Genomic DNA, 13,270 nt, shown 5'->3' with positions numbered 1-13,270 from the left:
TGGTTCTGTGTAACAAACCACCTGGAGGGTCAAGTTACTGGCAGCTTGTAGTGCGAGCGAATCATTATGCGATGAAGCCATTGTACATTAAGGGAATAGTTCGACATTTTGGGAAATACATTTTTCCGCTTTATGGCAGTGAGTTTCCAATCTATGAGAACCGTGTCGATGAGAACCACGACTATGGGAACCACGTCTATGAGGCCCATTCTAGGTGGATCTATGAACATTTACTCTGTTTCCCTCCAATTCCAATGTTTGTGCTAAGCTAAGTGCCAGCCGGCAATAGCTTTACATTCAACGGACGCACACAAAAGTGGTATCGATCTTCTCATCTAACTCTCTGCCAGAAAGCAAATATTTCCCAAATTGTCGGGAACTATTCCTTTTTAATGTGCGTCCACGTTCCTAATGTGGTGCCAGTCAGTTTGTGTTTGAGGTAGCCCGGCTACACACAGTGACATACAAAGCATGTAGCTTTTAGTGTTATTAGTGGAGGACTGCTCAACTCAGCAGAAACGGCCTGCAGCTAATGAAAGTGTGACTGTAATCGGGGGATTACAGAACACGGGGAGGAAAGGGTTGGGGTTGTACAAACAAAGAGGGGATCAGGTTTGTGGCTGAAAGAAGAGACAGAGAAGCTTGTGAGAGAGAAACAAGGAAACTCCATCAGCTTTAACTCCGTCCCAGTGTTTTTATTTCGTGAAATAACTCATTTTGAAAAGCCATTCAGACATACGTTGAGAGATTAAAGACAGTAAATGGATTTTTGGGGGGGGGGGTGGAATAATTTGTGAGGAGTGTGTTTTGCTTTTCAGGGATCTTTGAGGCTCTATTTCTCTCTGTTTCCCCTCCTGTACTTTTTGACTTAATGCCTCTACGTGCTGGCATGCAGCTCACTGATACACAAGCAGACGTTACCTTTGATGCATACGTGGAGCCACAGCATCTAATTACTTTTTGATGAGCTTTTAATCTCCTTAAAGCCATAACAAAAGAGCAGCTAAAAAAAAAAAAGAAAACATTTCCTACATTAGATCAAGCAGAGCTCCCAAGCAGGAACAAAACTCCTCAGTCCTTTTCCTTTCATCCCCCTCCTTCTCTTTCTCATCTTCACACTTAATTTGTCTCTCCTCTCTTGCTTTTCGCCATCTCTCTTCCTGAAAGCAATCCACAGCGAAGTCTCCAAGGAGAGCATGTTCAAGATGATTTCAAAACAGACGAGGAGAAAATTAAGTCGTTGGAAATGGCGGTGTCGTTTTTATTTGGCGTGCTTGGGGATGTTGTAATTTTGTGCGTCTGTTTTGTGTGTGTATGTGTGTGTGTGTGTGTGTGTGTGTGTGTGTGTGTTTGTCTGAGGCTGCAGCTTTGCTACCTACAGCGAGACTCACATCCTGTGGTTTTCCTGCAGCACAGACTCCCAGCCAATCCCAGCTCCCATCCCTTCACAACCTGAAACTCTACCCAAAGTCCAAATGTCACAATATATATTTTTTCTTTTTCACAAGCGTGGGGGGAGGGGGAGTAAAAGTAAATACAAAGAGAGGCTTCTTGTTACCGTACATTTCCACCGGGACATGAGTTCACCTGGGAGTGCGTTGTGTGCCGGGCTGAACCGCCTTTTCCATTTATTTGTAATTACGTAACAACTGGCTTCAATTGTTGTCTGCCACTCTTCCTTCTGAGCACCACTTCTTCTGTGTTCGGTCGCAAAGGCTTAAAGAGAGATTCAGTAGCTCAGAAATATACCACCGGGGCTTTTTATGTCCTAAAGTGGCTCTCCCCTCTCGGCCATCCTCCCCCCTCTTTTATTGGCTATTGTTTGCCTCCTCTCCCGAGTGACGTCATCTTTCTGTAAATAGTAATCATCAAGCTTTGTACTAGGTTTATTCACAAATGCCGTATAAAAATAATGAAACGCCAGGTTATTACTGCACAAAAAGACTCTTTATTTGCCTGCTGAACAGAAAAATTGGCAGCTTAGTTTATGATATGACCTTTCAATGTTTTTAAATGGTATGTTTCTCTGCTTATGCGACTCAACTATATCTTTTAATCTCACTAAATCATGAGAACAAGACAGAATGAGGGTTGAGGAAATGGAAACTTTAGCCCCATTGTGTTATTTTGCTTTCCCCCCACTAAACTCCTTTGCGTTACCTTTGGCACAGTCTGACTGGCGTACCCGCCCTCCCCCTCCGCACGGCACATTTTATTGCTTCCATTTGCTCTTGTTTTCTAGATTTCCCCAGCGAATCAATGTTTACAGCCTGAGTGGCCCTATTTTACGTACTACGAACTAGCAGACAGACACTCGTCTGACCGTCTCTGTTCTGACTAAGATGACCTCCCCCTTGGGTCCAGGGCTGGTCATGCAGGGTTATTCCCCTTCTCATTATCGGTGCCATTCAGCTTTAAATCACACAGGCATTATCGACCAACACAGACCATATCCATGCGCTCTCCAGCTGGCCCACTGGCTCGAGTGCTATATGATCACTGCATATGGTGTGTTGGCAACACAATACCTCACCATGTAGTGAGTCACGCTTTACACAACAAACAGAACATTCAAAGTAGGATCAAAACAGGATGTAATCGTAGACTTGAATTACACATTGTGGGCACAACATTGCACCATAGTATTTGCAACTTTTTTGAGTCATCAACCTCTTTGTCCTTTTATTGATGACACACACAAAAAGTCGGCAGCCATGCTGGTTTTGTGGATATCCTGACCTGATGATGGCGCTAGAGGAAAAGTTAAGGGACGACCGAAAATATTACAATTCATCCTCAGGGGGACATGAATGTCTGTACCAAGCTTCATGGCAAAAACCTCAAATGTCAACCTCATGCCGGTGCTAGAGGATCACCGAAGTCAGTTGGGGAAATTGTCTGGGAAACATTTGCATCCAGTAGTTATGGACCAATCCATCAACCCATCAACCAACATTGTCATCCCCAGAGCCATGCTGCTAAAAGCAGCAGCATGCCCACACAGAGTGAAAACAAACGCATATGGCGACCAGCTTCTATGAACACCCAATTATTATTCACAAGTGAGTCATGCTTTCCCCTGGCATGCTATAGACTGCACTCTCTTTCTCTTGACAGTATTGTATGTTGCATAATCACATTTCCTGACCTATCCGGTGATCTTCTTCCTCTCCCTCTATCCTTTTTTGTTTTCCCTCTTCATCGTTAACATCATCTCCTGTGTGTCGAGAGCTTCGGCGGCAGCCTCGTCGGCCAGTAATTGAATTGCAGTGATGGAATAGTAACGGATGGAGGCTTCACTCATATCGGAATTGTTAACGGTGGAGGCTGGTTTCGGCCAGCTGGATTTACACACGTTGTTGTTCAGGGTCACGCTGTACTGATGTTACATTTTTAAGAGTCATCTGTGTTCTCAGGTTTATGTCGGCCTGTCAGACACTGAATAATGTTTGACGGAGACTCTGTTGCTCTTGCAGATGCTCACAGATGCTCATCCCCCTGTATGCTTAAACATCCCACTCACATGGGTGCTGTGTGTGTTCATTTCCTTACAAAAGCAAGATGCAAAGGCCCAGTGCCCCTACACTGAGTTTAAACTTCCTACTTGTTCTTTCAGTTGCGTTGTGTGTGTGTATTTGTGTGTGCGTGTGTGTGTGCATCTGTCTGTCTCAAAGGCTGAAGGGTGAATGATTTTTACTGGTAACCTTCTGTCCAGAGACATAACTGAATAGGAAGACATTGATTCCTTTTATTTGTCTCCACCTGTTAATCTGCAGAGCTTTTTTAAATTTGTTTTAATATGAAAGTGTTGTGTTGTTCTTTCGTGCTATCCTCCTGATTGCCTGCTTAATTCCTGTTTATGAAATGGTGAATACAATCTGCATGCTGTGCTTATGAGTCACATGTTTTGCAGACACATATGGTCTCGATATGGATTTGTATGTAACACTTAAGAGGTCTTGGCAGTGAATGACCTGAGACACATCCCTATCCCTAAAATATAAACCTTTAATTAAGGTCCATACCAGCGGTTCTGTATGTTTTCCCAAAGAATAGACATGTTGAGATTGATCTCTTACCTTACTGCCATTATGTTGCATTCATTATAGTGTAAAAATACAGTAACTTGTAACCCAACACAGTGAACATTGCTGCAGTATGATTCATTAACCATGCTGTGGTGATATTGTAGTATAAAGTAGGGACGTTTTTGGGGTGGATTGGTGAGAGGAGCAGACCGTGTACAGCTGTTCTGGGCACCGCTGGTATTTTTCTCAATTGATGGTGGATCACAGTTGGAGCGCTTTCATGGCTGCTTTGGGCGTGAAACTCTCTCAGCTGAGTCTTCAGTACAAAAGACTATTGCGCTGAAATATATCTTCGTTGATGAAAAAGTACAGGCCTGTGTACATAAAACTGTAAGGTGAGAAGTTATGACTCCCAAAATCCCTTTTCATTTAACAATCGTCCACATAACCGTTCTGTTTTTGGCTGACGGTAGCTTGAGATAATAAAATGATAAAACAATTTGCAGCTTTAAATTGATTCTGGGTCAGTTTTGAATGACATTTTGTCCCCATGGCGTGGTGTTTTATTCACAACGTAGTAGTGGAAGCATTTAGAATTCTCCACAGCTCTGATTTAAGCCTCCAACTGGCTTTTTCTCCATTGCAAATCCAGCAGAGGCTCATGGGTACTGTAGTATTAAAGTATCCAGTTGTTAATATCCTCCGCATAGTGGCTTTAATGTGCTAAAACATACTAAATCGCTGGTGTGGGCTTTTAAATTCACTAGTCCCCTTACATGGCTCCCTGATCCTCTGTAGTCTAACTGTTGCCTCTCTTTGGTACAGGTGCGAGGACCCTCTCCTGCTCTTCCTCTTCCTCATCTAACCATCCCTCATTCCCCCGTCAGTCTGCCCAAACCAACAAACCTGAACCCCTGAATAACACCCAACAAGCAGGTCCGCTTCCTTAAACCCACCACTCATACGTTCCATCGTCTCGTCCCCGCCCCTCTCATCGTTTGCTGCACCAGCCTGCCTCTCCCTAGGAGCCTGCAGGAGCTCTCTGCCACTGCCTAAGCCCCCTTCCTCTCCTCTTCCTCCTCCTCTCTGCCCTTTCTCCTCCCTCTATGTGAGTATTACTCATGACCACCAGCATGTGGAACCTGTGTCTGTGGCACACGCATGGTGATTGAGCATGCGGTGGGTGAACTGTGTGGGTGTTTGCTGGCTCATGTTTAGGTCTCACCATTGATTTCTCTGCTAATGTCTGCATAATAACCCCCGTTTACATGTGGTTCTGCAAGTTCATAACCACATTTGCGTTGTGGTAATCAGAGAGCCACGCATTCCATACGCACGGTAGCACTGTGTGTTTTATACACTTTGTTGGACTGCGAGGGCTTTTTTTTGTTCTCGCATACTTACGGAAAAATAGAAGAAATGCTCTTGTCAAGATTTGGGATTAACTTGTCAGTGGAGGTTCCACCTGAACAGTAAAGCTGTCAGAGGAGAGGAAGAGGACAAGTACCTCTTGATGCACCGGTCTTACACTCACTGTGGTAAAAGGGAAGTTTGTTATATCGAAGTGTGTGTGTTTTGTGTCATGTGCATGTTTTGCTTTATAGAGTCTGACCAAATCACCATCGTCCAGCTGGAGGATGTAATAAGCCCCGCCTCAGGCATACGGCATCAGAGGTCTCACACACCAGTAGGAGAGCAGCATAAGGAAATACATTCCTTAGATATTTCATTTTGTGGGTCGCAATAACTGACACAAATAGTTGGTGTTGGGCAAGTTACTCAGGAAGTGTGATGAGTTATTTATTACTCCTTTACAAATCAATAATATGAATTCACTTAATACTTGATATCAAAAGTAATTAGTTACTTTACTTGTTTTATGACTACATTACTTTGGATATTCATTATTTAAATTTCAACTGAGGGTCCTAAATATTGAATGCATGATCGTGCACATTGGATTAATAACTGTAATATAATTGCTGTTTTGGACATTGTAATACCTTCCACTGCTCGGTACTGGGGAAATGAATAACACTACAGTGATGTGTTGCTGCCCAACATTGTACAAAACAAGCTCATTCTCTGATGTCAGAGCTTCCCCACAATTACAGTACATGCACCAATTTAGAAGACGTGAAATAATCTGTCAATTTGCATTTTGGCAAAAAGATTCTTACTGTGAAAAAAGAAAACCCAATGATTCCTCACTGTGATGGATAACCGGCTGTATCACAAGTGGCTGCATTGAGCTATTCCTCTTTAGCAGTAATATAAAGTCTACACCAGCTGTCGTAAATGGTCGGACTTGAACAAGCTCCCTAATAATCTCTTTTACCGTGACGACTGCTTCAGTGAGTGCAACATCACCGTATAATGAGCACTGGAGGATTTGAGCAGTGTGGGCCAAATCACAGGTCCTGAGCTTGTCTTTCAGTCTGTGCACCAACACCTACAGTAAGACAGCAATGTTGTGCTGAGCAATTTAGTATGAAAAATAACCCTTTGCTAGCCACCGCTAGTAATCCAATTTGTCTAATGTTCATCATACGCAAAGATACTTTGCTTTTGATTCTGAAAATCCCGAATAGTGACGTCCAAAATGACACAAATATGGTTTGAATTATTAAAATGAATTGAATCGACCTTCACGTCAGTTCTTCTTTCCTTGTTTTGTCATGTATGAGGTAGAATTTCCAAATTAAATGGATTAGAAATGCAGAGATGCATGGCGGCGAGGCTGAATGAGACTGGAGCGAGATGAATGGAGAGACAAAGAGGGAGTAATAAAGGGAGAAAGAGAAGACACAGTAGAGGGAGGTGGAGAGAGGTGGAGAGAGGTGTCAATGTGACAGTAGAGAGGAGTGCTGAGTCAAAGTTATGATAATGAGACCGGCCTGCTCCTGGAAACGGCCGCAAATTCATCTCCACAACTTGGCAGCAGACAAAAATAATCAAACTTCAAACTGGACTGTTTATCTTCATGAGCCCCAAAGGAACGATTACCCCGGCGAGAAAACAATGCAAATATCCAAGGGTTTCATTTTGTTATGTGATCTACTCTATCAGTCACTGTCGCGTCCCTAATGTCATTTCTTCAAATAGAACAATGAGCAGAAACTTCATGGCAGTTTATCCAATTATTGGTCAAGACAAAATCGCTTTGTGAAAACCACATGGTGACGCTAGAGCAAAAGTCAGGAAAGGCATAAGGGTTCATCCTCTGGGGACCATGAGTGTCTGTGCCAAATTCTGTACAAATCCTTTCAGTGGCTGTTAAGATATTTCACAGGGTGAAGAAAAACTTAAATCCTGCTAGTGGCACTAGAGGAGAAATCAAGGAAATCATCAAAAGTGTTGGGATTCCTCCTCTGGGGGCACCGTTGATACCAGATCACTCCAATAGTTTTTCAAACTTATTTTCTAAATCTCAAAAACATCGGCCTCACGGTGTCGCTTGCGGGAAAGTCAGGTGATCGTGAAAGTCAGCAGGCTTCATCCGTGATTGTCTGTATAAAATATAAAATTCACAGCAATCTATTCAATAGTTGTTGAGATAATCTTATCCGGACCAAAGTGGTGGACCCACAGATCTACCACGGTGCCACGCCCAGAGCCATAATAATAACCAATGATGCCGCTTGTGACGTTGGAGTCAGTGGAGTTCAACTTGACTCTTACACAGTTTTGTATGTATGTGCGTCTCCATTTGTCGGTAGAAGGGAAACAGTGGCACCGTAATTATCTCTGGTGATGGTTTCCCTGCACCATTACAAGTCTGTCATTAGCGTAGCTATCAACACCAATCTCGTACAGAAGCAGAGACAGTAAAATACATCAGCAAGTCGCATAAGTTCATTACTGAGACCAGGATCCAACCGTGGACCGGATTTCACGGGGGAACAAAGTTAGCGGCCACCGGTATAATGTGGATAGGTGGAGGAAGCGGGGCTTGTTAGCGGGTGTGTGTGTCAGGACTCATTTCCCAAGAGAATGACATTGATCGCGTGGTGGTTGAGCGCACTGGTGCTAGTTGTGGTATTTCTGTTTTCACAGCGAGAGAGACTGCAGTGTAGCTATTTCTGGTGTGAGTCTGAGGAAGGGAACGCCTGCAGCTCCTTTCTCGCTTCGTTGACCCCCCCCCCCCCCCCTCCTCACTATTTCTTTTCTTTCGTCGGCTGCCTTTCTTCCCCCGTTCCTCTCTCTTCTCAACAGGGCAGCTGTGGGATGTAGATAATTCCCCAGCCAGTGAGGAAGAGGGAGTTTCTATCTTGTCTAGTAACAGCTTATGTCACAGTACGTTTCAGGTTAATGGGGTATAACGTGACTGATGGAGAGGAAAACGGGCTCGAGGCTGATTGTCGTGCACCTGCTTGGTAGAGAGGGAGGCTGAATCTGAATTTGCACGATTAGGACAATAAAAAACGTCTAAATGGATCTACTCACAACATGATAACCAATGAAGGCGTTGTGTCAGACTAACCGCTCTCTCTGTTCTCTCCCTGGCAGGTTTATGATCCCTAAACTTGACCCTCCACCCTCCATGAACCGCAAGCGGGCCAGCAGGACCTTTTCTCCGGGAACAGAAGTCACAGCGGCGCCGAAGCCCGGAGAGGTCACCGCTAACGACGGGGCGCCCAGCAGCAGCAGTAGCCTCTCGTTCCCGGACGTCACCCCGAGCTCCTTGTCGTCTGCCGATTTCCACTCCTTCAGCAACGGCGAGAGCAGCTCCTGTTCGGTCAGCGAGGATTCGGGCGTCCGCTCCGAGACCAAGTCACTGCTGTCGCCGCTGCGCGACGACGACGACCTGTTCGGAGACCGCGGGACGTTCATGACGGCCTCCAGCGGCTGTGACAGTCCCCCGGAGGAGAGAAACGAAGCTGTTCTCTCTTCCTCTGAGTCGTACTCCGTTGAGCCCCCCACCCTCGCCTCGCATTCGGACACCTATGAGGGGCCGATGCCCTTCTCTGCTCCTCTGAATGATACCTGCCTTCATATCAGTTTCTCTGAGGATGAGCTGCTGGAGAGCAATCAGGAAGACCCTAATGTCCCTCAGCGGAGTTAGGAGGAGCTGATGGGGCCCCTGGAGACCTTTCACTCTGTCCTTCAATCAGCTTTTAATGCAATACCTACTGTCTGACCCTCCCTGTGTTTGCACTGGGCTCCATTTCAGGACCTTTAATTCTTCCATCCACTTGTGACACAGTACAGACATAGCATATACCGGTCACAGCAAAATGATCTATTGTATAAATTATCAGCCAATAGACAGATTTAGTATTTTTGTAATTAAATTAATGATCTAATTTACTTTTTAGCGACTAGAATGTTAAGCAGAATACATGTAGCGATTCTTGCACTGTTATGGTCACGCATTAAGTCACCGTAGAATTTAAAGAAAATGAGGGAACACATTTTATTTTTGCTAGTAGTCGACCGTAAAACATTTTCTTTGTATGATGCTTCGCCGTGGTGCAAACTGTTGTCGAAACTATCGTATTCTGCAGATTTCACCCGAGTGATCGTGATGATCACGCACATGTCGGTGATGTTGGGAAGAGCCTCGCCTTCTGTAAAGCACCTGCCCGGATGATGGGAGGGAAGCAAAGAACAAGAAAGTCAGATAAAGGAAGGATAGAAGTGAGCGGATGTAGTCGTGTTTTGGTTTGTGCACATCCATTCGTGGCTGTGTGGTATGTTTTTACTTTTTTATTTTCAGCATTGAGTGCGTTTTTCTTATTTTTTTTTGTGCTCCTTGTATTTGGGGCTTTCCAGACTTGCCGGCTTTGAAGCAGCACTGGAGAGATTAGTGGAATACCCGTCTGGATTTTGAATGCTGTATTGCACTGATTCTGTATGTAGCGTGGTTGTATCTTTCAGAAAACATTAAATGTAAGATATTTTAGCGCAGGAAGAAAGCCAACCCTCCAAAAGAATTGAGCCAACAGCCTTGAAAGCTTTGGTTTGCAACTCTCTGAGTAGGTAGTGTGTTATTAAATGAGCCCTCACACTCAATGGGGAGATAATTGGGGAATCACAGAGGCCCAAAGACAGCTTGGCAGATAGATTTTCTCTGTTCTGCTTATATTTCGAGCAAATCCTGAATTACGAACAAATCTGTATCATTTCGAGCTGTCGGGAAAAATGAAGCTCCTCATTTGAATTACATATTTATATATATATATATATGTGTGTGTGGGTCAATATAGAGCTCCAGCGATTAGTCAATTATACAATTAGTTGATCAACAAAAAAATCATCTGCTACAATTTTGATAATAAGGCAAAAATGTACAAAATCTGTACTGGTTCAAGCTTCTCAAATGTGAATATTTGGTGAATATTTGCTTGTTTTTCAGATATTCACTGAAGGTTTATTTCTAAATAATCAGAGAAAGTTATAAGCAGATAATGGTAATATTAATATTTTTTTTTTTACATGCAAGTGGCAGCATTTTACTGCGTTAGAGTATAGAAGTGTTAATTAAGCAGGTCTAAGTGATAATAAATGGACACAAGAGGAAAAGCAGCTGAGGAGTGATAAAGGTTGGTGGTGTAAAGGTGCAGGTGTAAAGGGCCCAAAGGCTTTTAACTCCCCGAAACGAGGCTTTTCTCAACATCACATGTGGCAGGAATCTATAACAGCAATAACACGTGGAAGAAAAAAATAATAAAGAGGAATAGTTGAAGAACTTAAGCACTTACTTGATTTTTTTTCTCATGAGTCTTTATCCAGTTTTGTTTGTGTTCTATGCAGAAAACTACACCCGTATGTATGTGATCTTGTACACAGGATGAAGACAGAATTGCCTCTGTATGTTTCTATGTAGGTATTCAAAGCAACCTCTTCTCACGTCACTGTTTAAATTACCAGCATCTGCATGTTTTTTTGCTGAATTCTCTTCACATATAGAATTCAGACAGGTGCAGCCAAGGAGATGCTAACAAGCAGCGCGCAGCTGGATTCAAACCCGTCGAGGAACGACGCGACCCACAGGCCATTAAATACGGAAGCGCTGTTCGCTTCATCTCTTTGGTCTAAATGGGAACAAGCACTCCTCATCTGCCCTTTTACTCTGCATTCATTACATCTCCGTACATTCATATTTGGCATTAAGAATTCATGTCGCAAACGCTTTCCCACACGCGTAACATTTTCAAGGCTCGTAGAGACTTTCTGTCACTTTCTCTGAGCTGTTCTGCACCCGAGGTGCCTTTTTCTAAGGCGTGCTGTTTCCTCTCTGTTGTCCCCGAGGCGTACAGAGCTCAGCTCTGCTCAGTGTACACACGGTCGCTGCGAGAAGGGAACAGGTGACTGACGGGCCTAATGGGTTCAGGGCGTCAGTGGGATGCAATATTGAGAATGGAAGCAAACAGGAAACGCTCAGCCCGAAGGTGTTGGAGCTATTATTTCCCCTGCTGCGCTCTTATCTCAGGAGTGCAAACATCACCCCTGATGCAGGCTAAACACGATAAAGTGTGTGGTGTGTTTTATGTGTGGCACAGGAAAGGAGCCCTCACGCCCTCCTTCAACTTGGAATTCCCCAACTGGCTAATCAATAATGCAGTGTGTCTGTGCAGCTCCGGTTAGTCGAAGCGTCTCCCTGCTCTCTTGTTCTTCCTCTCCAGAGAGGTGGCCTCCATCTCAAGCCAGGTCAATACCAGACTGCGTCTGATCTACGATCAATCCGCCGTACCTGCAGAGAGCCAGATCAGCGCTCTGTGCAGACTGTTAACCTTGGCTCTGTGTCTTTACACAGATGCTTTAAAGTAGATGGACACCGTCCCTTCATGTGCCCATTAATGCTGCGAGTCATTAGTCTTGGTATAGGAGTGAGGCAGTGATCAAAGAGCTTTGTGTGTGAGGCGGGTGATCACAGACGCATATGGTTGCTCATTTTAACAGCTGCCAGCGGAAATAAAGATAAGACGGCAGATTTGGCTTTGTTGTTGATATTAGAGCTTTAAGTGATTTTCTAAATCATTAAAAAAAAAAAGTACCCGCCTAAATCTAATCGACATGGTAGAAATTTGCCATATCAATTATAAGTTAATGCTCCTTTTTTAGTTTTGAATATATATATATAAGATTATACAATAAGAAAAAAAACATATTTTGGGGAAGGGTTTAGAGAAAACAGCACAGTGCCACATTAAACATGTTTCATTTATTATCAAGTTAGACTCAAAAAGTAAAAAGAAGATAAGATACCACTGGGGTGATGTCATCGCAGTGTTGGTCATCTTTCAATTAAAATCATTCTGGGACCTTGATGTTGATGAACACACTCTGCTTTTCTTTTAAGAGAAATTAAGAAAGTAGAACTACCGCCTCACCGTTATGCCTCCACCGTAACCATTGTGTAGTTACTCTATATTTTACAGGATTCGTTTCACATAAATATATTTTTATGTGGTAAAACAGATGTTAAAAAGTGCAATATCCGAGATTGGCGGCATGTTGGCGGCCAGCCGGCGGCTCATAGCTAACGGTGCAAACTACAGCAACAGAGCTGACTGTGTTTACCTGAGGGGGGAACCGGAGGCTGGGTGCTTCGCTTCCGTGACGATGCTGGTAACAGCAGTGCAGAGCCGCGACTATGTCTACAAAGCAAGGAGAAGTCTACATTATCTGCTCAGGTGGACATTACTTCTCTTTTTTACTTTTACAGATAGTTATTTGCTGCTCAATCAATGTTAAATACAGCTCCTTCAAACAGTAAAAAACAGAAAAGAGAAAGAATCTGTATTTGACAAACGCTTCAGACACAGTGGAGCATCCCTCTGCTGCCCTGCCTAGCTAGAGTCTTTCCTCACATGTCATAACTTTATTAGGAAGACCGTCATCTCAGATATGCAAACATTGGTGTCAGGCAGATGGATGGAGAGCTCTGGGAATAAGAAGAAACACTGGTGGGACCGTGGAGACATGCAGCAGGCAGCAAGAACACGAATGTCATGGATTTGCTGATCCTTTTGCTCTTTAAGTCCCAATGGAGGAGTGCCCACATCTTCGGTGTGACATCCTGACTCCTTTTTATAAGGAATTTGGGTTAGTTAATGCTGCATTTATTCTTTCTCTCTCAAGGGCGATGGACGGGCATAAAGTGTTGTTCTGAGTCACAGAGTTCCTTCAAGAGCCCGTGAGGCCCCTGTGAGTGAAGGCTTCAGGTGTCTGGAGGAAACGCAATAACCCTTCGGTTCAAAGCGTTTCCTTTCCACATAATTATTTTTCCTCTGTAG

The 13,270-nt window shown here is 43.9% G+C and overlaps 1 protein-coding gene across 2 annotated transcripts in view; it reads left to right on the top strand.

Annotated features, from left to right (window-relative positions):
- Positions 1-10,700, top strand: part of LOC306710832 (carboxyl-terminal PDZ ligand of neuronal nitric oxide synthase protein) — a 43,775-nt gene extending 33,075 nt beyond the window's left edge. Inside the window, exon 11 of one of the 2 annotated variants that reach the window (XM_079179533.1) lies at positions 8,538-10,700. In XM_079179533.1, coding sequence (XP_079035659.1) covers positions 8,538-9,093 — 556 coding nt within the window. In that variant the 3' untranslated portion in view covers positions 9,094-10,700. Of the gene's footprint in view, positions 1-4,853; positions 4,974-8,537 lie in introns of those variants that run through there. The other variant, XM_079179534.1, reaches the window with a different exon arrangement.
- The last annotated feature ends 2,570 nt before the right edge of the window (positions 10,701-13,270 follow it).

The sequence above is a fragment of the Pholis gunnellus genome (assembly GCF_910591455.1).
Source record: "Pholis gunnellus genome assembly, chromosome: 18".
Lineage (NCBI taxonomy): Eukaryota > Metazoa > Chordata > Actinopteri > Perciformes > Pholidae > Pholis > Pholis gunnellus.
Note: the sequence above shows the minus strand (reverse complement) of the source record. Positions and strands in the feature narration are given on the sequence as shown.